The 26,304-nt window shown below is 35.5% G+C and overlaps 1 protein-coding gene across 3 annotated transcripts in view; it reads left to right on the top strand.

Annotated features, from left to right (window-relative positions):
• LPHN2 (latrophilin 2) overlaps positions 1-26,304 on the top strand; it is a 218,776-nt gene that overhangs the window by 166,064 nt on the left and 26,408 nt on the right. For all 3 annotated transcript variants that reach the window (XM_006888580.1, XM_006888582.1, XM_006888581.1), the window contains exons 5-12: positions 2,197-2,997; positions 9,977-10,270; positions 10,790-10,893; positions 11,745-11,930; positions 15,973-16,156; positions 23,711-23,836; positions 24,118-24,323; positions 25,356-25,529. In XM_006888580.1, coding sequence (XP_006888642.1) covers positions 2,197-2,997; positions 9,977-10,270; positions 10,790-10,893; positions 11,745-11,930; positions 15,973-16,156; positions 23,711-23,836; positions 24,118-24,323; positions 25,356-25,529 — 2,075 coding nt within the window. The remainder of the gene's footprint in view (positions 1-2,196; positions 2,998-9,976; positions 10,271-10,789; positions 10,894-11,744; positions 11,931-15,972; positions 16,157-23,710; positions 23,837-24,117; positions 24,324-25,355; positions 25,530-26,304) is intronic.

The raw sequence follows: 26,304 nt of genomic DNA, 5'->3' as shown, positions 1-26,304 counted from the left end.
GAGAATGATGATGACTGGTTAGGCTCATAAAGAGCCCATTTTTATAAATCCTATGTAGCAGTTCTACTCTGCCCTACAGGGTCTGTAAGTAGGAACTAACTAGATAGTAATGGGTTTTCCTCTATCTATATATTCCATTTCTTTAAACTTACTGGAAGAAGCATATGCTTTTTTTTTATCATTTAATTATACTAATCAGGTTTGTTTTATGAAAGCATTTACCTTCTAATAGGGTCTGTGGAGGTGAGGTATTTGCTTTGAATGCTTAGAATGGGTATCTGCATGCAAGCTTGCTTTCTGTGTAAATTGATGATAGAAAATGTCATAATAAGCTAACCATAATTCTTTCTTCCTTTTTCTCCTTGCCTACTGTGCTTGCTTTTCCCTTGTATGTATTATGCTTACTTTTTTTAATAGACTTAATAATAGTATTTAAAATATGTATTGTAATTTAAAAGACTGATATGATAAAGTACGTGTAAACCTAATTAAGTAAATTTGTTAATACTTAGTGGAGAGAAAAGGCATTGCCTTACCCCGCCCTATCAATATTCTTACTGGTCTGTGGGGCAGGTTTATTTTATATATTTCTGAAAAGGAGGCATTTTTAGAAAATATTTTAGATGGCATTATTCTAGAAATTGAAGATAATATAAAACAATTAAAATGTGTGTCAAGATGCATAATGTATAATAATCCTCTACCAAAATAGCTTAGGGGAAAAATGTTACCATATTAATATTTATTAATTAACCTCAACCCCAAAGTTACATGTTTTAGAAGTATATTTTCCTGATTTGTGCTTCTCTAATTTCAGTAAATTTAGTAATTGCACATTTTCTTAATGGAGAAGATAACACCTTTGCATGCATCTGTGTGTATAGCATACTTATAGAACGTAAAACTTGATAAGAATGCTGAGTGACTTTGAAAAGTCAAGAGTATGTATACCATGCATTAGTAAAGAGTTTTCATTATTTATTCAGGTACACTAAGTGAAGCAACATGCCAACATATTTGTATTGCCTCCTTAATCTACTAAAATGATTGATCCATGTTCTTTTATGTAACTTTAGAATCTTTCTCTTGCTAGGTTTTCCTGTTTGTGTTTCTCTTTATCCAAAGTAGTGCAGCCCTTGCTGTTCTATATTTAGCATCTATTGCCTATTACATATTCAGTCTTAGACTAATAGTCACTTTATTTTAATCTTTTTTCTTTTTTTCCTTGTTACCTCTTTTTATGTTTTCTTCCAATGCTTAAAATAGAAGTGGAGCAAAAAGGTAAATAACGTACACAGTCCAACCCCAGCTCCCTGTTATGTGCCTTATGGATGTTAACCTCCTCCCTCCCCTTCCCTCACAACACTTTAATACTTGGTATTAAAATAATCTGCAGGATCTCATAAATGCACCTTATAAAGAAGTGGACTATTTACAATGAAATTATTTGACTGTTCAATCTGGTGATGGGATAAGGTCTGAAGTCTGCGAGGGGTGGTTTTGTTTCTCTGTTCTTTTTTCACCCTTTATCTCTTTTTCCTGACACCTTTGGATATTTTCTTATTAAAATGTCATCTTCCCTGACTTCCAGCACCCTCCCATAGCATGCCATGGTTACAGGGTTTCCTGGTTGTTTTCATTCACTGCTTTCCTTGTATTTACTTTTCTCTCTTCCTGATTGCATTTTCCAAGTATTTATAGTCCTTAAATTAAGACTTTCGTTTTCAGTCTAACTTCTTTAGATGTTCTAAATAAGCCTTAGCATTTGTTTTCTGTTTTTATTTTGGAGATTTATAGGAGGGTTTAAAAGTGGGTATGAAGTTTGTACTGAAATGAAATACTTTATACACTGTTCTATAGAAGTTAAGCATTTTAAAGCATGTAATATCCAATTATAAGGTAAAGACAACAGCAGAAACTTAAGTTGTCACCCGAGTTATAAACCTTAAACAGAATTTTGTATTTATTAAAATGCACCCCAACCACTAAGGTATGTGCTGATATACTAATTCATGTAACTTTAAGAGAGAAGGGTAGTACTTGTACTAAGCAGACATTGTACTAAGCAGACATTTTTGGGCAGTTGATTGCTAATAAAATTACTTTTTCTTTTTATTTTTGACCATTAAAGCATGTATTTTCTTATGCTATTGTTAACTTACCTTTAATTCTTGCCTTTTTTTTTGTGACTCTTAGTTTTTGTATGTCCTGGGACCTTGAAAGCAATTGTGGATTCACCGTGTATATATGAAGCAGAACAAAAGGCAGGTGCTTGGTGTAAGGACCCTCTTCAGGCTGCAGATAAAATTTATTTCATGCCCTGGACTCCCTACCGTACTGATACTCTGATAGAATATGCTTCTTTAGAAGATTTCCAAAATAGTCGCCAGACAACAACATATAAACTTCCTAATCGAGTAGATGGTACTGGATTTGTGGTATATGATGGTGCTGTCTTCTTCAACAAAGAACGAACAAGGAATATTGTGAAATTTGACTTGAGGACTAGAATTAAGAGTGGGGAGGCCATAATTAACTATGCCAACTACCATGATACCTCACCATATAGATGGGGAGGGAAGACTGATATTGACCTAGCAGTTGATGAAAATGGACTTTGGGTCATTTATGCCACTGAGCAGAATAATGGAATGATAGTTATTAGCCAACTGAATCCATATACTCTTCGATTTGAAGCAACATGGGATACTGTATATGACAAGCGTGCTGCATCAAATGCTTTTATGATATGTGGAGTACTCTATGTAGTCAGGTCAGTTTATCAAGACAATGAAAGTGAAACTGGCAAGAATGCAATTGATTACATCTACAACACTCGACTGAACCGAGGAGAATATGTAGATGTTCCCTTCCCCAACCAATACCAGTATATTGCTGCAGTGGATTACAATCCAAGAGATAATCAACTCTATGTGTGGAACAATAATTTCATTTTGAGATATTCTCTGGAGTTTGGTCCACCTGATCCTGCCCAAGGTAAGACTGCTTGCTTGATAAGATAGGCTCAGTTTTGTGCAGAAATTATTTTAAAGCCGTTTATTAACTTTTTTTTTATATTTCAGTCCACTGAGATCATATCCTTTTCATAATTAGAGTTACAGCAATTCATATTATCATACATTTATCATACAATTATTTACATTGTCCATAAATTTTAGCCTTGCTCTGATCCATTTCCCTTTAATCAACTTTTTTAAAAAAAATCATGTCCTTAAAAAACCTGTAGTTCATTGCTAAAAATAAAAAAAAAAACCCTGTTATCTTTCTCCTCCTGCCCCCACCTGATTTCTGAATTGATTACAATTTACGTGCAGACCTTTTAACTTCTTGGCGCCATTGGTTAAGGGAAATGGTGTGTTAGGAATCCCCTGAGAATTGCTAGGCTAGATTTTCAGTGCCAGGTAAAAGTGTTCTAAAGATTTGGCAGCTGTTTTCTGTGTAAGAAAGGGAGTCTTCCAACATTTTTCTATGTCATCATGTAAAATTACACATTACTATTTATTGATGATTTACTGATAGTTTTAAGTATGTAACTCTTAACTGTCATGCAAAGACTAAGCATTAAATGATCCAAAGCAATGATTTATGGAAGTTAGACCTTAGCGTATTTTGTCTACATTTTGGTATCCTTTTAAAGGATCATTACTTCCAGAAGGTAAGGTGTAATCTTTTGAAATGTATTTCAGTTTATTAAGTGAGTGCATTTCTGTAGGAAACAATTTTTTCAGGGTAGATTAAATGAGTATTTACTGATACAAGATAACCTCACATAGGTGATAAAATAGTAACCTATTAAAGTATTATATAGGTCACACAAATTATAAATCTTTACTCTTTGAAGAATGGTGTTTGTGTATTTAAAATTTGAATTTACTAAGCTAATTGGAGTTTTATAAAATTACTGAGTTATTTAAAAAATGTAGACACTGTAAATTTCTGTGGCATGATCAATACAATCTCTTATGGAACAAAGGTTAATATCTTCTTAGGTTTAAGCTATATTCCTAATAGAAGCATGTTCATAACTATAAATAAACACCCACGCATTGGGTGTCTAAATATTTTCAAAAAGTCCAGATAGTCGAAGCCGAAATTATAGCCATTTCTCACTGAAATGCTAATTTGGGTAATTAAGTACAATGCCAAATTCTGTGCTTTACCTGGAATTCTATGGTTCAACACTATAACAGTAATTTCTCACTGTTAAATTTCAATAGTTACATTTTCGTTTAGGGTTTGATGTCTTTATCATATGTTACAGTAGTTTATTTTAAATTTGCATGTGTGTTTTATCTCTAAAAAGCAGCAATAGGGAATCTTTCCTTTTTTTCTCAGTTGTTTTCCTAAAATCTAGCATTGTGTTTTTCCCTTACTGTGTAAGTTTGCCAAAATGCAGAATTTAGACATTGATAAAACCTGTATGTTAACCTTATTTAGAACTATTCTTGTTTGGACTGTAGTAAGTTTCTTGTTTGGACTGTAGTAAGTTTCTTCCCTAAGAACAAAATGAAAGAAAATGGTTTTAAAAATAGAAATCTGTTATCGGGAAACTAGTGAAGATTTTTGAATAAAGTTGAGTAGATTCAATTCATTAAAGAATGAGTACCCATCACTTACCATAAACTTCTTTGGTGAATACAGAGATAATAATGTCATTCTTTATGAGTGACATATCCTAGTAAATAACTTGATTCAGTTTTGTTGGAGAAAAAAAATCTGGTAATTTAGATGATTCTTGGAAAAAACAGCTGTGAATCTGACAACTTAGGCATAAGAGGAACTACAAGTTAATACAACTAAGTTTTGTCAGTAAAAGTTCTTTTTTCTAGGTGTCATCAATTTGACTATGACTTCTAGCAACCCTAAGAACAATCTTGTTCCTCTAACACTCTGACACACTTGAGCTTATTGCTATAGTCTGTCCATTTCATGCAAGTCTTAAATCTTTCTACAAAATGAAAATTCCTGTTGACCTTCTAATTTAACCTTTAGTGAGAAAATGTTGTAACTTACTTAAATTTCTTTTGCTACTATTTGACCCATATTTTAGTCTTTCTACCTCCTCATGACTTATTTTAATAAGAAACCCCTGTCTCTCTCATCTCTAGATAGGTATTAATAACTAGATGCGTGTAGATGGGATCTTGCAGAGCTCTCTGCCTCATAAATTTAATTCAAACCAATAAACCACTGTCAGCTTTTCAGAAGCAAGATCCAAGAAATGATAATACAGAGAAATCAGGTCTTTGCCTGTCTTACAGTATTGATTGACTGATTTGGCTGGAATTCACAGTTAAAGTCTTATATACTGGCTTGCCTACTATGTATCTGGCCAAGGCATAAAGTGTGCTGTAAAATTATCCATTCCTTTCATCTTTCATTGTGGACTATTTCACAGTGTATTAGCTTCAATATTTTGCCCATTTATAAATCTAAGCTTTTTCATCCCTAACAGCACAAGCATATTATTTCAATGCCCTGATAATGGTTTTCAAATACATCTTTTTTTTTCTTTGAATTTTTAACCTTATGTGATCTCTGCATAGTTCATTTGCTCCATTCCCTTAAACAGGTCTGCTTTTCCTCTTTTACCTTTTCCTTCTTTATATTAATCTTAGAAAGAAAAAAAAATCCTTTTCAGTCCTATTTTTAACGGTTTTCTATTTCTTAATCTCATTTGCAGAAGATTTAATCATTTTACAAATATGATATCCTCAAAATCATGGAAAAGATATCTTCACTTGGGGATACAAAATGCCTCTATTTTTCTTAAGGCTAATTATGAAGTAAAATATGGATTAACTTTTTCATGGAGAAGCTGTTTGTTTATTATTAGCAATAAATACGTATTTCCTGAAACATGATTGCTCAATTAAAGATCAGTATTTTAAGGCATTGAATCAGGGTAAATATAATGACTATTTACTCTAATGGGAGTTCACTCATTAAACAATGGATTAGTTATTATCACATTGGTAAGAAAAACCACGCTTCACATAAATGGACATTTTCCTGTAGCCCTTCAGTGCACAAAAAAGCAAGCTTCCAGTAAATCCAACTATAGAAATTAAAAATTCTTTATGTTTGTAAAAATTTTACTGTGTACCTATACATAAATTTAGACCATTTCTAGGTCTCTCTGCTCACAACTGGACAATGATAAACAGAATGCTAAATCATTTCATCTGAATGCTTGATGTGGCGTCTTAATAACACTAGGAAAGAGCTCTTCATTTAGTGTATGTTATTGTGTACCATAGAGTCGGAACTGACCTATGCCTGACCCTCTGGTGGGTTTTCAGAGGCAGTTAATCTCATAAAAGGAGATTGCCCACCCTTCTGCAGAGCAGCTGGTGGATTTGAACCACATGTCCTCAGGAACATAGAGAAGCTTCTTGCCATTAGGTCACCAGAGTTCCCTTTTAGGGCTTAGATATATCAAGTATTTCAAGTATGTCATGTTTTCAATACTTGTCATGGGATATTCTTCTGTTTTGAACCTTTGCAATATCAGTTTCATGATGGAACTTTTTACCTATTATTTCTCTAGTATCTTACATTCTTCCCACATCTTCAGTTTTAGAAATTAAACAGAACACATTGTCAGTTATTATCCTCCAAATAAGGACAGGCTGCTTTAGGGGATTCCATACTTTCCAGAGTTTATGAAAACCTAGAAAGCAAATGATATTATTTAATGTGTGGAAAAGGGACTTAGAACAAGTTACATAACTTCTTGGTCCCTCCATGACCTTGAGTACAAAAGAGAAGCAAATCTTAGTGTCCATATCATGGGCTTTAGGTGATGATTCTGTATAATGATAGATAAAGTGATGAAAAGAGCATTTGACACATAAATACTGACTACATATGAGAAATTAGCATTATCAAATGCCCTCTTGGTACCTGTCTTCACATATGGGAGAATATGTATGTATTTTTTTCCCTCTAAAATATTTCTGTGTCTGGCTTCAACATTAGATAAATTACTCTTCACTTACCTGTCTTAACTATCATTTTGTAAAATCCATAAATTGTATTTTGCCTCCAAAAGTATTTAATTTTGCCTCTTGAAATTTATTTTCATAATATACTCATGTTTCATTACTACAGAAGATTATGTTAATCCAATTCCTTTTAAACTAACTTGGATAATGAAAATTTATAAAAAAAGACATAGAAACATGACTGTGCAATGCTGAATGAAACTTTATACATTTAATGGATATCATTTTATTATGTACTTTAACTCAGTTGACATGGATCTTTACTGATTCTTAGCTAATAAATCACTAATGCAGTATTGTTAATACATGTTTCAGTGACTAAATAGGTACTAGTTTGGATGATTCCAAGGGATACATAAGATGCTTTTAGCATTAAACCCTTTTCTTTGCCTTTTCCTCTCTTTTTCACTGATTTATACTCCTCTTGTAAACTTGATTCAGCAGCAGTTATTTGACATTTCTGCAAAAGATTGTGATGCTTTTGACAAATGTTAATTGAGAAAGCTCTGAAAGCCTGACTTCAATGTAATCAAAAGAGAATTACAGAAGTTTAACAGGATGTCAAGCCAAGTGCTTTGCAAAAAAAGATAGACAGGTTTGAATAGGTTTTTGCAGTAGCTGGCAAAGCATGAAGTTTGACTAATGTACATAGGTGTCTTTCATATGGTCAATAAATTATGCCCTGGATATAAAACACATGGCTTAGGAAGTTTTTCATGTGAAAGAAATGAATGGGAGGGTAAAATGTGTGTAGTATACTTACTAATAAATAATTTAAGTTGCTTTTTTAAAATTAAAAGTAACTACACATTATATTTTGGTGTTAAATGTAGTATTATCTGTTAAAAATGTCAGGATTATACGAACCAATAATTATAGAGAAGAGCATAAGCTAATAAGCATTTTCCTGTGCTAATCTGAAACTAATTTGGACTTTTAGGACCTTTTCTCATATATTAACTGAATGTTATTAATTTTTACAACTTGTACTCTTCTTTAAAACCTATTACACAAATTTGAAATTGCTGCAAATTTATTTTGACAAGATTTTTTATTTGAATAAATTAACAGATTGTGAAAAAGTATTAAATGCCAATTTTATTTGTTTAGGGGTTTTTTTTTTAGGTTTTGTGGGTTTTTTTAATGAAGTGATTTGAAAATAATTTGGGTAATGAAGTAATTTAAAAAGAAGGGGGGAAATTCCATTTTCACCTTTTCTTCACTTAGGTACATATAAATACAATGAGCCCCAAAGGCATAGTGGGTAATAGAGTACTAACTAAGAGGTCAGCTTGGCCAAGAAACCCTAGAAGACCAGCATATCCAAGGGAGAAAGATGAGTAGTCAGTCCCATCCCCAAACTATATATAGCTTTGGAAACTCCATGGAGAGGGTCATTGTGAGTTGGAATTCACTCATCAGCATTGGATTTTTGTTTTGGAACATACAGGGCCCACTACTTTCCCCTCTTGGGGTTTATTGGGAAGCTCCTTTATCATTGATTCTGCATGCAAGTGACAGGAGGGAAAGGGTTTGAAACGGAATAAATGGTGGGTGTGCCTCAAACTGTTTTTAGAGTCTTGAATGGTGGAATGAGGTGATGCTTCCTGGAAGAGTGATTTACAAAGCTTTGTGTGTTTCTGTTCAGAAAATAAGCCTTGTAAGTATATTTCCAGGTGCCTAGTGGTATATATTACAAGTTTGACTAATAATCAGAAAGGTTGGTTGTTCAAACCCACCATCACCTCCATATGAGAAATATAGTCAGTCTTCTGTTGCTAAAATACATAGTTTTAGAATCCTGAGGGAGAGTCTGCATAAATTGGAATTTACTTACTTAGCAGCAGTAGGTTTGTATTATTGGAAGTTGCCTTTTCTCTATGATTTCATGTTCTTGCTAATACTCCCATTTCCATATGCCTGAAAGTGTATGTACCTATCAAGGGACCTACAAATTAGGCTCCCTGACACTATCCCCCATGTCTAAGGGAATATATGTATTCTACTGGATTCACAGTACCGGGTGTGCCCTGTGTAATCCTACATAACAATCCAGAGGAAAAGAATGACCCAGATTATGCATCAAAATCCATATTTCATAGCAAAATGTAATGCTTCTTGATTCAGCATACTGTCCATTTATGAAAATGTGTAATATCAGAAAAAATTGTGACATCGTATTTTTATGCTTTTTGTGTATACTTTTTATATTATTAACGGATCAGAAAGATATGTAAGGTTGGCCTAGAATTAGGCATGATTTGATCTAGCCTGTTATCTTCATAAGAGATTATATTATGCATCTCTAAAAGGGAACAAGTTTTTCTTCAAACATACATTTTCAGGGAGTAGATACTCCAAATCCACAAGTATTTTCTTATTAAAATAATACAAGACTGTCAATCTTATCTTCTGTTGCATCGAATCAAACATGCTGAAAATTCTCTCCAGCAACAGCGGCTGCTGGGTGGAATGATTTCACAGTATTTATTTTCCTGCAAGATACAGAGTGGGTAACTTGAAATCTTTTCTTGTCCTAATGATAATGGTCAGAGCTTTGGTTGACATTTCGAGTTGCATTTGAATTATGAGTTGATAGAAGGATCAGTTATCCATTTTAATGTATTTTGTTGTAAGAAACAATAAAACTTCAAAATTTGCCTTCATTTCTCATTTTATAATATGTAATAAAATTGTGCTTAAACTTTGAGATGTAAATCTGACACAGTTAAAGTAATGCTGTAGTAAAAGCTACACGACCATCTTTTAGCCAAATATTTAAGTAAAGTAGAATAACAAAAAGATATTTCTTCTTTTCTTTGCCCTATTGTTGGTGTAGGAATAGTTTGTGTGTGTGCGCACACGTGCTTGTTCACATTCACATACATGTACCTGTATGTGAGTGTGAGAGTGTGTCTGAGATTAATATGCTCATCTTCTTTCCATAGTGCCTACTACAGCTGTGACAATAACTTCTTCAGCTGAGCTGTTCAAAACCACAGTATCAACCACAAGCACTACTTCACAGAAAGGCCCCATGAGCACAACTGTAGCTGGATCACAGGAAGGAAGCAAGGGAACAAAACCACCTCCTGCAGTTTCTACAACCAAAATTCCTCCTGTAACAAATATTTTTCCCCTGCCAGAGAGATTCTGCGAAGCGTTAGAAGCCAGGGGAATATGGTGGCCTCAGACACAAAGGGGAATGATGGTTGAACGACCATGTCCCAAGGGAACAAGAGGTATTTATCGTACAATACCATGCATAGACTTTTTTAAAAATTGTTACAATAAAGTGATTTTTTTCGACATATGTTCACAGTGGCTAGCCTTGCTATTACTGTTATATTTTGTTAATATAGCATCTGTAATTAGCATAAAATTTTTAACTCTGAAAGTTATTTTGGATTAGGCACAGAATTCCTCTTTGCTCTGAAAGGCCAGGTCAAACCAGAGAACTGACTCGTGAGGCTTTTTGCCTCATAAAGGCTGCCTTTCTCTGTTGGAATCTTTGCTTTGGATGTATCACTCAAAAACCAAGGACATTTTGTTTTTGCTAAATGCCTGCTTTTCCTATGTTGACGTTATATTTACTGTTAATAATCTGCATTATTACACTGCTTTGTGTCAGTTACTGTCAGCCACTTGCATTTGCGTTTATTCAAAATTTAACACACAGAGCCTGATCATCATAGCCAATTTCCCGAATGGAGGCAGAAAAATGGTTTCAATTTCACTATTGTTTTCTACATCTGTTGCAGGAACTGCCTCATATCTCTGCATGGTTTCCACTGGAACATGGAACCCTAAGGGCCCCGATCTTAGTAACTGCACCTCACACTGGGTGAATCAGCTGGCTCAGAAGGTTGGTTGGAACTTTTTAATATGATGCACATTGGTGATTAAGGGCTTTAATGTCTAACGTAAATAATTTATCTTTGTATGTAAAAGCCAGCTTCATTGTTCTTTGTTCAGTATAAAAGTAAAAAATTATGCATAGCTTTGTCTGTAAAGTATTTATTGAAAGTTAAGCCTACATATGTTTTAGGGTATGCTTTTTCTATGTTAAGCTTTTTAATGAGTACATGCTTGCTTAATTTCATTCATACTTAGTTTGTTCTGTTCTTTTGATGTTCATAAAACAAATCGTGCATTGGCCTAATAAATCAAATACCATTATGTTTGTAACTGAATCCACAGAATGCAAGCAGATGTTTATATCACAGATGATTAAGATATAATAAGAAACAATGACTTTAAAAGACATCAGTACCTTTATTGTGTAATGCAATATACTACTCTTTAATTTTCCCCCCTCTCATCTACCTTTCCAAAATGCAAGTACTTGGTAAATGTCAGTATCATACTGATTAATTCTGGATCTTTGAAATAAATAAATAGATTTTTAAATAGATGTTTAAAAATAATTGGTATGAGATGAGAGAACTGGCTGAAAAATATTTTAAAAGATTTGTTTTTCTTTTGTGTTTTTTTTTTCTTTTTGTTTCTTTTAAATGTCTGCTAAGAATTCCTTTTCTGTGTTGAGGATCTGAGGAGCTTTAATCTTCTGAGATGAAGAGAAAGTTATTGGTCTCAATTAGTTGCAGATTTGACATATTTGCATTTTTTTCACCACAACAAAGGTACTTAAAAAGAAGCTCTAGAAGCCACAAACAGAACAAGATATCTTACTGCGATACATATTTGTCATTTCAGATCAGAAGTGGGGAAAATGCTGCTAGTCTAGCCAATGAATTGGCTAAACATACCAAAGGGCCAGTGTTTGCTGGGGATGTGAGTTCTTCAGTGAGGTTAATGGAGCAGTTGGTGGACATTCTTGATGCACAGCTGCAGGAACTGAAACCTAGTGAAAAGGATTCAGCAGGACGGAGTTATAACAAGGTAAGTAGAAATCTTGTACTTGTTACCATTAGATAGTTTTCTGTGGCAGCTTTCATCCTCCTAGCAACTGACTGCCATACTCCTGACCCCCTTGTACAACTTCTGATTTGGTTCCTTTCTCAAGAAAGACTGGCACTTTTTTTTTTAAAAGGGTAAATAATATTAGTTCTAAACTTGAGAAAGAATTCAATAGGTGGCCAACTTCAAAGGGTTGATTGTAGTGGACGTGTCCATTCTACAATGTGTACCTACACTTGGTAGACTTTGCTGTACACAACTGATGTTCTTTCTATTAACTCGTTATAACTGCACCAAAATTGTGACCTATCTAAAGAATAATTAATCACTAAGATCCATCCTACTTTTAATAGGAGTTTTACCTTCTATGTATATATTTTAGCAGTGTTACACTTTCCATCCTGCAACAAAAACCTTGACCATTAGGTATTTAGTCAGTCTTGTATGAGTCTGTACTCTGTCAACGAATATAGTTCTGTAGAGTGAAAAATGAATATTTAAAAGCCACAGTGTTAAATTTGTCTCTACTTTTATTAAAGTTAGAAAAATAGATAAACTATATTTCGAAAGTATTGGCTTATAAAAGAGCACTTTTGGCAGTCAGATTGTTGTTGTGTGCTCAAGTCACAGCTTGACTCCTGGCTGACACACTAGAGGGTTTTCAGAGGCAGTGTAATCACCCCAGCAGAGATGACCGAGACTTCTCCCACAGAGCAGTTGGTGGATTCTAACCTCATGTGTCTGGGATTGCAGCACAGCTTCATAACCACTGTGCTGCTGGAGCTTCCTGATTAGTTTGATTTAGATGCTCAGAAATCCAGAGGACTTTACACAGTAAACTTGGGCTAGGAATGCCAGCTTAATTTTTGAGGACTTGCCCCTCCCCTATTTTCAGCAAATGAAATCTAACCTCTGATTTTCTTTTCTTTTACTAAAAAGCTCCAAAAACGAGAGAAGACATGCAGGGCTTACCTTAAGGTATCTCTCCCGTGCTGTCACCCTGCTTTCTCCCTTCTTCAGCTACCTGCCACGCTTTATCATCTTGCTGCATGACCCAATGTATTTCAGTCTTTGATAATTATATAATGTGCCCCATATCAGCTGTACAAATGTTGACTTTTCACAGGTATAATACTCTCAGAATAAGCAAATAATTTATATTTACAATTTTTTGCCATTTTTCTATTCATTCAAAAGTACAAGAATTTTAATGGAATAGTTTCTGAATTGGAACATCATCATAGAGTCCCTTTGTTTCCTCTTGTCATCTCTGTGGATTGGGGGAAAGAAAAAAAAAAACCTTGAGTGAAACAGCTATGATATATTCTTGGCAGTTTATCATATCAAAGACTGTATAGTCATAATGTATGTGCATGAAAAAAGCCACTGCTTTCTTATCTCTGTGGTGTGCTCTTCAATAAAATAGACTTTGTCCTAAAATTTGTAGGAGTCTTTTCAAGGATCAGGTTGATATGGGGATGGTTTACAAGAGAGAAAATATAAATAATGTGACAGTGGTAACAGTCTGTGTTATGTGGTCTTTTTTTGAAAAAATCAGGCTAATAGGAACAGAAAGCACCATTTGACTCAGGCTCCTTGTCCACTCCAGCCAGTTTTTCTGACTGATATATTCAACTAATAGGATACAGCGGCTTTATGCCCTGCTGGTTCTTCATGATAGATCAAAACACTAATACCAGCTTGCATTCTGTTTTGTTCTGTGAATTTTAGAAGTTTCTTTGTGAATTTTAGAAGTTCATTTTAGAGTGATAGTTTTTTTCTATCCATATTCATGCTAAATCTAACCTTGAACTACTCTGTGCACATATGATAGCATAACAGAGATTGTTTAGTAGAGTCATAGGAAAAAAGGCTATACAAAATCTATGACTTCACTAATTTTTTTTTCTAAGTCTACAAGAAAGTAAAGATGATTATCATCTTGCCTATTAATAATAGACATTATTGGACCGGAGAAAAGGGTGTAGGGAAGTCTATTTTGAGGTCATCCTTTTCTAAGTCCATTTTTAGACTTTTTAATAGTGGCAGAGAAATAAATGCTGAAGTGTATAGTAGAGCGTTTCTCTTATATAAATTTACATTTCACCTTTGAAGTAGTAGCTAATATGTGAAATGCAGTATTGGTATGTTTTTCAAGACGTATGTTTTAGTGGAGAGGGAATAACCTTTTTTCTCCGTTTCCTTTTAATTTGGTAGGGAAGACTACTTAAGGAATATGATTTGGCTAATGATTGTTTTGGTCCTTCTACAAAATATTCAAGTGGTAATAAAGAGTAGTTTGAATTATGTGTGTACATAGTAAATTTCAGCATGACCTTAATTTTTGACCAGTGTCATTTTCAGTTTGTCTCAAATGAGCTTCTCTGTTCATATAAGACTAATAAAACATCTTAAATTACAAATCAGAAGCTGACTTACACTATGCAAATGAAGCAAGTTCTCACTTAAGAGACAGTGGATTCATGTGTAACTTAGTCTGTATTTTTTGGTAACTGCAGACCAATTTCTGTTACACTCTAGTTGAAAGCTGCAGAAATACCTGTGTGAGCATTCTATTTTGTCTCCTCTAGGAGAGGTATGAGAGCAGGGAGTGAGAAGGGGAGTTTCTCACATGACTTGCAAGTATCGTCCACCTGTCAGTGAGGTCATGGTGGCTCACAAGGCGGACAGAACCAGGATATTAAGATGGATTAGACTAATTAATCTTACTATGGCAGTACCCTTTAGCACCACCCCCCTTAGTTTAATACTCCAATTTAGCAATTTTTGTTCTTTGTAGTATGTATACTCCTTTTTTTTTTGTCAGTGATTGCCAGTAACTCAAACCATTTACATATGTGCTCAATAACACATTATGACTAGGTTAATGAGGAGGAGTGAGTTCAGTGATTTTTCAGCTATACAAGGCATACTTATTGCACAGCTGTGAGCAACAGGGTAAGGAGCCTGCCTTCAGTTGATTAACTTATCAGTATGGCTGACTGGGTAATGGTTTTTATTAATGTTGTTCTGCAAAGAAGTTAAACCTACATGGTAAATATTTGCAAGGTGAATATTTATGAAAACTAATTTATTGTGCCTTTTTAGAAAAGGGAACTTGTTAATGTGGATTTTTTTTAGTATTTTGATTGCTCTGTTTTTCTTTTCAAAACAATTTGTGAATTAAGGCAAAATATATTTTAACTGTACGGAAAATTAAAAGAGTTAAAATTTTCACAGATAAGTGGGAATTTCAAAACTACCTTCAGGAAACCCCTAGGTGGGCCAATAAGTAGCAAATAAGACCAGTAAGACCAAATCTTTAAGACAGATTATTAGTGACTATAATGCCTCAGGTACTGAAAAGCAATGTGGGTTATTTTTGTGGGTAAAAATTAGGCTACTCCAAAGGTACCCGTAATTTTTATTTACAACATTCACATCTTAGGTTATAAAGTGAAGTTAGTAGTGTAACAATAATACATTCAGTAGTAATGCCTCAGGTAAAGAGCTGACAATGACAGTTGCATTTCTCTTTGATGATTAAAGTGTAATTAGATAAACAAAGTCTTCTTTTTAATACTTAATTTTGCAATCAGGTCTGGTAATGATCAGTTAGTCCTAATTCAAAATGCTAAAGTATATTGTTAAATTAACCTGATACCTGTTAACCAGGCTTTTTCTGGCATCTTGAGATCATCTCAACAGTTAAATATTAAAATTGTTAACGCTCAGTGGTTGAAAATAATCCTGGTGCTAGAAGCTTGAAACTAATGATAGTTCCGGCGTGTGCACGCTCTCTCTCTTTCTCTTTTATTTTTACAAGTAAAAACTGTTTATGAAGACAATAAGACAGAGGCATAACTAGTGCAAGGTGGGCCATGCAAAAGAGGTGAAAAGGAAGGTGGAGGGAGGAGGGAGAAAGGACCCCTGGAAAGACAGGGTAAAACCAGATTGTAGAGCATGCTATCAGCAGAAAATGAGAGGAAAAAGCAAACTAATGACAGTTTTCTGATGGATGCAGGCAATTGTTGATACAGTGGACAACCTTCTGAGACCGGAAGCTTTGGAATCATGGAAACACATGAATTCGTCTGAACAAGCGCACACTGCAACAATGCTACTCGACACCTTGGAAGAAGGAGCGTTTGTCTTGGCTGACAATCTCTTGGAACCAACAAGAGTTTCAATGCCCACAGAAAATATTGGTAAGTTACTCTGTTGTCAAATTTTATTTTTATTTAGAAGGTAGATATTTAAAAGAAAGGTGTTTCCATTAAGACTGCTGAAATATTTTCCAGTGCTAAGCTTTCATCAAAGTATTTGTTGTTAGCAAGAGAATAAGTCTTAATCTCACCTGGCCAAATTAGTGCAGAGGTTAAAAAGCTGTCATATATCTTTAAAAAGTTGTTTTTCTGTATTATTTTTTTTCTTTCACTTTGAAAATCATTAAAGAGAAAAAATGTGTAAGAGGACTTAAATGCCAGAATATGGATTGCTTAAGTAATGAAAGTGCTTGCTAAGGAGCTGCAGCAAGTGCTTTTCTATTTTATATAATATGTTTCTAATGAATTTAAATTACTTTCTGGAATATGTACTCAAAGTCAAATATTTTAGCCACACAGAACATGAGCTAAATGTTTATATTAAACATAACTGCCTTCAGGTGAAAATGTGGTCAGTGAACTACATCTCCCTTAATGCAGTATGTCCATGCTTCATAGATTGCAAAATAGCAGCAGATAGTTTTGAAGCATAATTAACAATTTAAGTACTGCCTCTGAGAGCTAGAGATTTGCTTTTGAAAATATGTGAAATAAATATAGTGGAAGTACCTTAATTTAGGCTTGAGTCCTTTAGAATTGTTCCTTTTCAGTGATGCTGAATTCAGATGACATCTACAGTAACAGTATTAAGGCTTCCAAACAAGTATTGTGATGGGGACGTGGGGTGCTGAGGTTGAAGGAACAGTGAAAGAGTGTCTTTACTAGCAGAGAATAAAGACTAGCTACGTAGAGGCCGTAATTTACAACCTAATTATGCCTGCATAGCATGAGACTTGTTATAAAAAACAAAACAGTATACAAATTAAATATTAATGAAATCATGGTCTATATTTTGATCTAAATTTTAACCTGACACTTACTTTAAATAATTGAATTTCTTAAAGTGGAATTGTCATTAACGTGATTTGTTTCTTTGCTATGAGTTTTGCAAAATGATAAATCAGTTCGTAATTTTAGAGCAAATAAAGTGAGAATCATTTGTACCATCATGATCTGTGTAAAAAGAGCAGGGGCCATATGACAACAGCCATATCTGACCTGTACCAAATTCTCAAAGGGAAGTAGTCCCCATCAACTCTCAGTAACCAATTCCAATGTGGTTGGGTTGGACATGTTTCCCACGCTCCCTTCCCTCTTTCTACTCATTTTGGTACCAATCTTTCTGCTTTGCTGAGTTGAAACTCTGATGCAAGAGCTCACAGACCACACAGAACCATGTTGGGGAAGTCAAACAAAAGGTTATAATCCAGATTAGTAGCAGAATACAGTCAGGACAGCTTCTGAAATTTGCACACAGGCACCTAAGCCTTGAACCTCATGGCTTTAGACCAGTGTTACAAAGTTCTCAGTCCTACCAGTATTGGCTCCTCCCTGCCCCAAATTGTCCAACAAACTTGGTCAAAGGCTTAGATTAGTTCTGGTTCTGTCCGTGGAAGGGTAGCTGCCAGCCCCATTTTATGTCAGCTTTCGCTGGTCCTCTGCTTCGGTTATGGCTGCTGCGGCCGGAGATGTAGCTGGAGCAAGAATCTGGTGCTGAAGCAGTCCTACATTGTCTTCCTTCTTTTTCTTCTTCTTCTTCCCTGGTGGCAGATGTCTAATTCTGCTGCTGGATTTGCTCAATTTATTGGTGAGACTGGTCAGTCCTTTTGTGGAATGGTGAAATTGCCAGTCCCCTTGCCATGCCCTATTTGCATGGTCCCGCCCATCCACATGGCAGAGTTGAGTTCAGTGGCTAGTAAAAGCCATATTGAAAGATAAGCTCCACAATCCGGAAACAGTCACAAAGAAAATAATATTTTATTATAGCTTAACACAAATTGAGTAAACTTTCCTTCAAAAACTCACATTCATTTGCTGTTTAGTTGAAACTGTTTTATAGTTGACCGTCCAGCCAGTGGATTTTCTGAGGTTGTAAATCACATGGCAAGAGGGAATGGTCCAACGTCTTCTCAAGATACTGCTCATGGATTTGAACAGCTTGATAGGCTCAGACTTGGATTAGCAGCACAAATCCCAATGGACTATGCCACCAGAACTCTCTAATTTAGATACTGTTCTTTAAAAATCTCCCAAGATTTGCATTAAACAACACTTCTCATACGTTTCTGACATTAAAGATTTTAGAAAAACAGAAACAAAGCAACAACAGAAATCATAGAATCAAAACTTATTCTGCTCGTCCCCCACACTCACCTAGATGGCATTCTGTGTACACTTGTTAGCCTCATATATGCAGAACAATTTTATTATAAATTTGAGATACTTTTATCTCAATAAGAGAAGTAGAACTAGAATGTATTCCTAAAAAATGTTTGTTATCATTGAGAGTTCTAAAGGATTATTCTTCATGTTGAGACATTATGGGCAGAGAGATTCTTCTAGAATATATGTTTTAATGAGTTTCCTAGTGGTAGGAAACTGTGGTGCAATCCCAAAGGCATGCAGTTCAAATCTACCACCTGCTCTGTGGGAGGATGGACAGTCTCCTCCATGTAATTTACGGTCTCTGAAAACCTGCCAGAGAGTCAGTTTTGGGTCTGTTCCAACTCAACTGAACATAGCAACTAATTTTTCAGGAATATGCCATAAACCTAATTTATGTATATATTGATTATTCCAGGATTACCTTTTTATTTTTACGTTTTTATATAATCAAATATGTTGTGGTGATGGTGGTGTACCAGCGAATCAGTACTGACCTATTGCAGAGCCTCTGACAGGTTTTTAGAGGCAGTTAGTTAATTGCTTGGGAGGAGATTGCGCATCCTTCTCCTGCGGAGCAGTGTGGGGATCCAAACCATGTGGTTTCCTGATTGCGATGCAGCTTCTTGCCACTAGGCCACCAGCACTTTATTTTTTTAATTTCTTGTCATATAATGATTTTGTGAAAGTAATTATCCATTATTTTACAAGAGTTAAACATTCAGCAGTTTTTTTCTAAGACTTGTACTCTTTCAGATGTAAAAACTAAAATAGCCCATTATCTCTTCTCTTGTCTCCCCCCTTTTAAAGCTCTTGTTTAAATTTAGGGTATGACTACAACATATGAGGTTATTAAAAAAAATTTATGTTCTTTCCTGGAGATATTTCCTTGAATCCTTTAACTTTGTGCTATGACTTGCTCTTAAAATAAATGACCTTATACAATGGCATACTTACATCTAGTGCAATTATGTCTCATTATGGTTTATTTAAGAATTAACTTTGAGGTGTAATACACACACACACACACACACACACACACACACACACACACAAAATAAAGGTGCCTGTTTTAAACGTACAGTTTAATGAATCTTGCCATATATTCATATATGCGCCATCATGGTCAAAATTTCTCTTTTCACTTTAGCCAATTTACTCACATCAGAAGCCCTGAAAAATCTCTAGTCTTGACCCTGTTATTTTTCAAAATTTACACATTATATTTTTTTCATTCTGCATATATTTTTTCAAATGCTAATCAGTAAATGTGTTGAGTGAAATTAAGATGAGAGGAATAAAATATTTATGGAATAAAATTGTTTATGAGATGCTGGGCTGTACGAGGAGGAATGTGGCACCAGGTTTGGTGGAAGAATCATCAACAATCTATAGTATGCGGATGACACAACCCTGCTTGCTGAAACTGAGGAGGATCTGAAGCGCTTGCTGCAGAAGGTCAAGGACTGCAGTCTTCAGTATGGTTTGAAGCTCAACATCAAGAAAACAAAAGATTCTCACCACTGTGCCAATTGGCAGCATCAGTATGGATGGTGAAGAGATTGAGATAGTTAACAGTTTTAGTTTACTTGGTTCCACAATCAACACTCTTGGTAACAGCAGCCAGGAAATCAGGAGATGAATTGCATTGGGAAAGTCACCTGTGAGAGACCGCTCAAGAGTACTGAAGAGCAACGATGTCAGGCTGGAGACTAAGGTGTGCCTGATCCGGGCTATAGTCTTTGCAATCACGTGCTAGGCATCAGAGAGTTGGACAGTGAATAGGGTTGATAGAAAGAGAATTGATGATGCCTTTGAGCTGTGGTGCTGGAGAAGAGTGTTGAATATACCATGGACTGCTAGGACAACAAATGGGTTTGTCCCGGAGAGGGTGAAGCCATAGTGCTCCTTGGAGTCAAGGATTCTGAAGCTTCATCTGACATATTTTGGGCATGTTTCAAGGACAGACTGGCCCTTGGAGAAGGCCATCATGTTTGGGAGAGTGGGGGGACAGTGCAGGAGAAGAAGACCCTCGATGAGATGGATCCATTCTGTGTCTGAGACGGCGAGGTTGGCACAGGATAGAACGGCATTTCGGGCTCTTGTACGTAGGGTCGCTATGAGTCACAAGCGATTCAATGGCACATAACAAAAACAACATCTGTGTTTGAGACCTTATGTGAAAACTCAGTGGGTTTTCTTAATTTATCCATTGCATTTTCTTCTTTGTTTTAAAATTAGCTGTAATTGAGAATTCACTATGAGCAAGAAAGTGACATATATTAGGTACATGTTTTTGTCATTCTTCTCCCTTTCTGACTTATCCACACCTGTGAAATCTAGTATGAGAAGAACTGACCCACTTGGTGAATTTTTCTGTATATGTATCAGTAAAGTGAAGATCATAGTCAGACATAGTAGCTGATATGATTCTTACTATAAACCTGGACTTCAGGGAGTTCAATACCTTGTTAATGGATCTTTGATGGCCTAGTGGACAGGGGATTGCACTGCTAACCCATGGGAGATAGAAAGGCATTCTCCTCTTTATAGCCTTTCAAAAACCTGAAGCAAGATCAGCTTAGAGTTGATTCTGACTGCACAGCAGTGATTTGATTTTAATAACTTGTATGTGATGTACCAGGAAGTGGGAGATGACTCATAGCTGACCCTTCAGTGGGTTTTCAGAGGCAGTAAATTGCATGGGAGGAAATTGCCAATCCTTCTGTCATGGAGCAGCTGGTTAATTCGAACTGAACCACATGCCTTTGAGATTGCATATAAAAGAAATTACTTAAGTGCTGTTGTAAGACTTGCACTGCCAACCCAAAGCAGCCCCTCTCTGGTAGTTTGAATCCCCTCCTGGCTCCAAAATAAAAAGAGGAATATATTCTTCTAACTTGCTGCCTTTTCAAAGTCTGTTGAAGGATCAGCTATATATGTACCATTGAGTTGGCCCTAACTCATAGCTAACCCTCTAGTGGGTTTTTAGACGAAGCAAATTACGTGAGGGGAGATTGCCCTTCTTTTCCACCACAGAGCAGGCAGGTGGATTCAAACTGCATGTCTTTTGGTTGGTAGTGCAGCTCATTCTGATTAAGCTACTACGGATCCCTAGGTTCCACCTCAACCACATGACTTGAACTTTGGAGGTAAAAACCCCCAAAACTTATACTATGAGGCTTAGTAGCTTGGTACACAATATCAGATTAAAGTGAAAGATTGCAGTTCAACTCTACCAGCCACTTAGAACTGAAAAGATAAGTAGTCTTCTCCCGTAAACATTTCCAGTCTCAGAAACCTAATGGAGTGTCAGGCTTAGTCAGAACTGACTTTATCTGTGGAGGAGGTGGATTTGGGAATAGCTCATTACAGATCTTCTCCATATGCAGTGTTTCTCATATTTACAGTCTCTGTGCATTTAACAAAACTAAGTTGTGCAGAATAATATATAAAAAAGGATCCAAAATTATACTATAACACTACAACACCATTTTTGTAAAAGGAAAACAGAGGGTGAGTTCAACATGAGCTGTATTTGTATATGTGGTAAGAATGAGTCTTTTAAAACATAAGGAGATATATGTATTTGTGTAAATATTAAAATAGTGATGCAAGACTTTGTCTTTGTTGTTGTTATGTGCTGTCTTGTCACCAGCAACTCATAGCAACACTATAGAACAGCTCTGAACAGCTCTGAACCCTGCCCTATGCCAGTCTTTCTGACTCCGACACACCTACTTCCATTTTCCCAGTGACTAGATCAATCCATCTCATCTTGGTTTTCCTCTCCTGCGCTGTCCCTCCCCCCTTCTGAGCATATGTCTTTTTCTAAGGACCAGTGTCTCCTGGCCACAATGCCCAGAGTATGTGAGACAGCTTCAAAATCCTAGCCTCCTAGATGAAACTTGGTTACTCCCTCTCCAAGGCAAACCTATTTGTTTTCTTGGAGGTCCGTGGCATAGTCAAGCCTCTTCTCCAGCACCACTCCTCAAAGGCATCAATTCTTCTGTCATCCTTAGTCATCGTCCAGCTCTTTTATACATAGCAAGTAATTGTGAAGACCATAGCCTGGATTATGCGCACCTTAGTCTCTAGACTGATATTTTTGCTTCTCAGTACCCTGGAGAGGTCCCTGACAGCAGATTTCCCCAGTGCAATTTGCCTTTTGATTTCCTGATGCTGGTGCCAAAAGTGTTGATTGTGGAGTCAAACAAGCTGCACTTGTTAATAATGGTGCTGCCAGTAGTCCTAGTGGTCAGAATCTTTGTCTTCTTGATGTTGAGCTTCAGTCCGTATTGAAGACTATGGTCCTTGACCTTTTCTGCTGTCAATTCTTCAGGTCCTCCGCAGTTTTAGCAAGCAAGGCTTTGTCATCTGCGTAACGCAGGTTGTTGATGAGTCTTCCTCTAATCCTGATGCCACACTCCTCCTCATAAAGCCCAGCTTCCCGAATGAATATCTAGATGGAATTATTAAAAGTACATGTTCCTCTTTAAGAGATCTTCTAACCCATAGGAAGTTGTGCTGTTAACTTAAATTGGATGGTGCTTCTCTGACATTTGAAATCCACCAGTGTCTCTACACATAAAGATGGACAAACCTATGTGATTTCTAGTCTCCAAATACCTGCTAGAGGGTCAGCTATAAGCCATTTCCAACCTCATACCTATGTATTTTTATTGTTTGTGAAAGTTTTGAAGAGGTTTTTTTTTTTAATTATTTCATTTTACAGATAAAATGATTCTCAGGTGGCTTAGTGGTAAGCAGTTGTGCTGCTAACTCACAGACTTATGGTTCTGATTTACCAAATGGTTCCATGTGAGAAAGATGGGCAATCTTTTCCCATGTAGTTCATTGCCTCTGGAAACCCACTATAGGGTCAACTACAAGTCAGTTCCAACTCCATGGTACATAACAACAGTATAGTTAACTCCAGGAGGAGCAATAATACTTTTGCAAATCATTGCTGTGTAGTCAGAATCAACGCATAGATGACTTTCCAGTGAGATTGCAAAAGGCTTTTAGTTTATAACATAAAAATTAAAATGGGAAAAATGTTACAATGATTATAAACTCTTTTTAGAGGTGCTAAGGTTTAGGGCGTTCTGCAGTAATTCTGTTTTCCATTTCTAATATTAAAATATAACTGTAAAGTTTTGCAAATAACCACCTATAAAACAAAAATAAAAAACACACAGCATCTTTTCTGCAATTATTATTTGGCTTCTTTTATTTTAATTGTTTTTCTTTCTATTATTTTGTGTATTCTAGTTCTAGAAGTTGCAGTTCTGAGCACAGAAGGGCAAGTCCAAGACTTTAAATTTCCTTTGGGAATCAAAGGAGCAGGCAGCTCAATCCAACTTTCTGCAAATACTGTGAAGCAGAACAGCAGGAATGGTAGGATGAAAAACAAGCTTTTAAACATTGACAAGGCTTTGTTTGTTGTTTGGGTTTTTTTTCCATTTAAACCTGTTAATTGTTAAACGTTGATTATATTATTCTTTATAGACTAAAAATCCTGTAATGTTTAAGCTAGTTAAAATAATACTTGTTTTTTCTTCAGTATACTTAATCTAAATAAAGATGCTGTATAGATTTTTTGCCCCCATCTTTCTCCCCCAATTTGATGAATAAGCATGTCTCCTGTTAAATCATACAACTATTTCCTTTTATTCTAGGACTTGCAAAATTGGTGTTCATCATTTACCGGAGCCTGGGACAGTTCCTTAGTACAGAAAATGCAACAATAAAACTAGGTGGTGACTTTATCGGTCGTAATAGTACTATTGCTGTGAATTCTCATGTCATTTCTGTTTCAATCAATAAAGAGTCCAGCCGAGTATACTTGACTGATCCTGTGCTTTTTACCCTACCACACATTGACGTAAGTTATGTATGCTAGTGAATTAATGGGAACGTTAGAAAAGTAATGAGGAAAGAAAGCAAAATTGACATGCCGGGGATGGGAAAAGGGAGGGAAGGGGAAATAGGGAAGAGGAAAGGAAAGACCTTTCTATTTGAATTTTGAATGTTGGACTAGGTCAGAGACACAAGTTTATTTAAGTCTGTGAACATAAAATTAAATGAGCTTGGTTCAGTGATTATTAGAACTTAAGTGTATTCTTAATGAAAGCTAATTCAGTAATCAACATGAAAATGTAAATGACTCTAATTTGTTTCAGAGTGAAAATTAACTCTTAGGTTAGCAGCAGGATAACTAAATATTAACTCTTAAGACACTCTTTAGCAGGGCAAACTATTATTACTGATCCCAGTTGATGAAATTGTTATCAACCATTATGTTTAAAGGTTTGGGATCCTTATTCTGTTAGAATACTAGTTAAATTATTTCATTGTGCTGACAGATTTCTCTGCAGAATTTTCAGTTACTGTTATGAGTACATAAGTACCCTCTGATAGCAAAGTGGATTTCTAGAATTGGCAAGAATAATAAATTTATGTAGCTATTCTCTTAAACCAAATGATTTACTGTTTTAAGAGTCCTACAGTACTGACTATTGTATTCAGAAAGGGACCAAGACTGAAAATAGGGTTTAAAACATTTGGTCCTTAAAGAATCTCCTCCTCACAAATTCGTGCTTCTAACATCTTCTTAAAGGAAAAAGAAAAGTGATTCTAACATACCATCAGTGTGTAAAATCGTAAGACAGAAATTGTAATTGTGTAAATGAATTTCAGCAATTCAAAGTACACTTTAGAGTTTTTCGGACTATAAAGCCCCTTTTAAACTACATGTCTGCCCTGTATAATATAGTCCACAATTTTGCTGATGAAAAACTTTATAGTCCGAAACATGCAAAGTTTAATCTAAATCACCTTTTACACATATTAAACAATTGCTATAGCCATCTTAGAGTGTAGAATCCTAATTTTATCTTGTCATTTTATTTCCCAGCCTGACAATTATTTCAATGCAAACTGCTCCTTCTGGAACTACTCAGAGAGAACTATGATGGGATATTGGTCTACCCAGGGCTGCAAGCTGGTTGACACTAATAAAACTCGTACAACGTGTGCATGCAGCCACCTAACCAATTTTGCAATTCTCATGGCCCACAGGGAAATTGCAGTAAGTATTTGCACTGTAATTAGTCGGAGAAAAACCTCAGAGGATTTAGTACTGCTTGTGTAATAGTTCCTTCTTTGGGTTCTTTTTTTTCCCCCTTTGGGTTTTTATTGTAACTTAAGGAGCAAATGTATGTGAATTTCTACATTGTCTATTTATTTTCAGAAGTATTGTCATGAAATATATTACTTTTCAAACCCATGTGATCTGAATATCACTTTACATGCTTTTTTCTTTTTTGGACACGTGTGTAGAAGGTAGTCAGGGGGAAAAAAAGGAAACTAGTACTTTATACAAAAGGGAGAGATGATCCAAAGTTTTGCATACTCCCATCTTTAGTGTGCAAATCCTGTTTTACTGTATGACTTTGAAGGTTCCTAATGCCTAGTGTCTGTAACTTTACATATAACATACTAACTTTACATGCTAACTAATTGTTGTCAATTTTGAAAAATCAGATTGTCTATTTTGAATATTTCTTATATTACTTTCAATGATTAAGAGGCTTTAAGACAGTCTATAAGTATCTTCCAAGAAATAAATCAGGAATACTCTAAAATACATTGTGAATTGAGTTCTTAGTAGAGAGATAAAATAAAGCAAAAAACGTAGAGAAGTAAAAAATTGTTGATCTGCAAAATTAATAAAATGAAACTTTTAAAGCATAACTAAGTAATAATAATTGATCTGTTGTAATATGAGCAAAGTACCCCTGTGGAATGGCCATATCTGACCTATGCTAACTCCACAAGGGGGAAACTGTCTTCCTCAACATCCA

The sequence above is a fragment of the Elephantulus edwardii genome, unplaced genomic scaffold, assembly GCF_000299155.1.
Source record: "Elephantulus edwardii isolate Elephantulus edwardi_28Jun2011 unplaced genomic scaffold, EleEdw1.0 scaffold00069, whole genome shotgun sequence".
NCBI classification, from domain to species: domain Eukaryota; kingdom Metazoa; phylum Chordata; class Mammalia; order Macroscelidea; family Macroscelididae; genus Elephantulus; species Elephantulus edwardii.
This window is presented reverse-complemented; position numbering and strand designations above follow the sequence as displayed.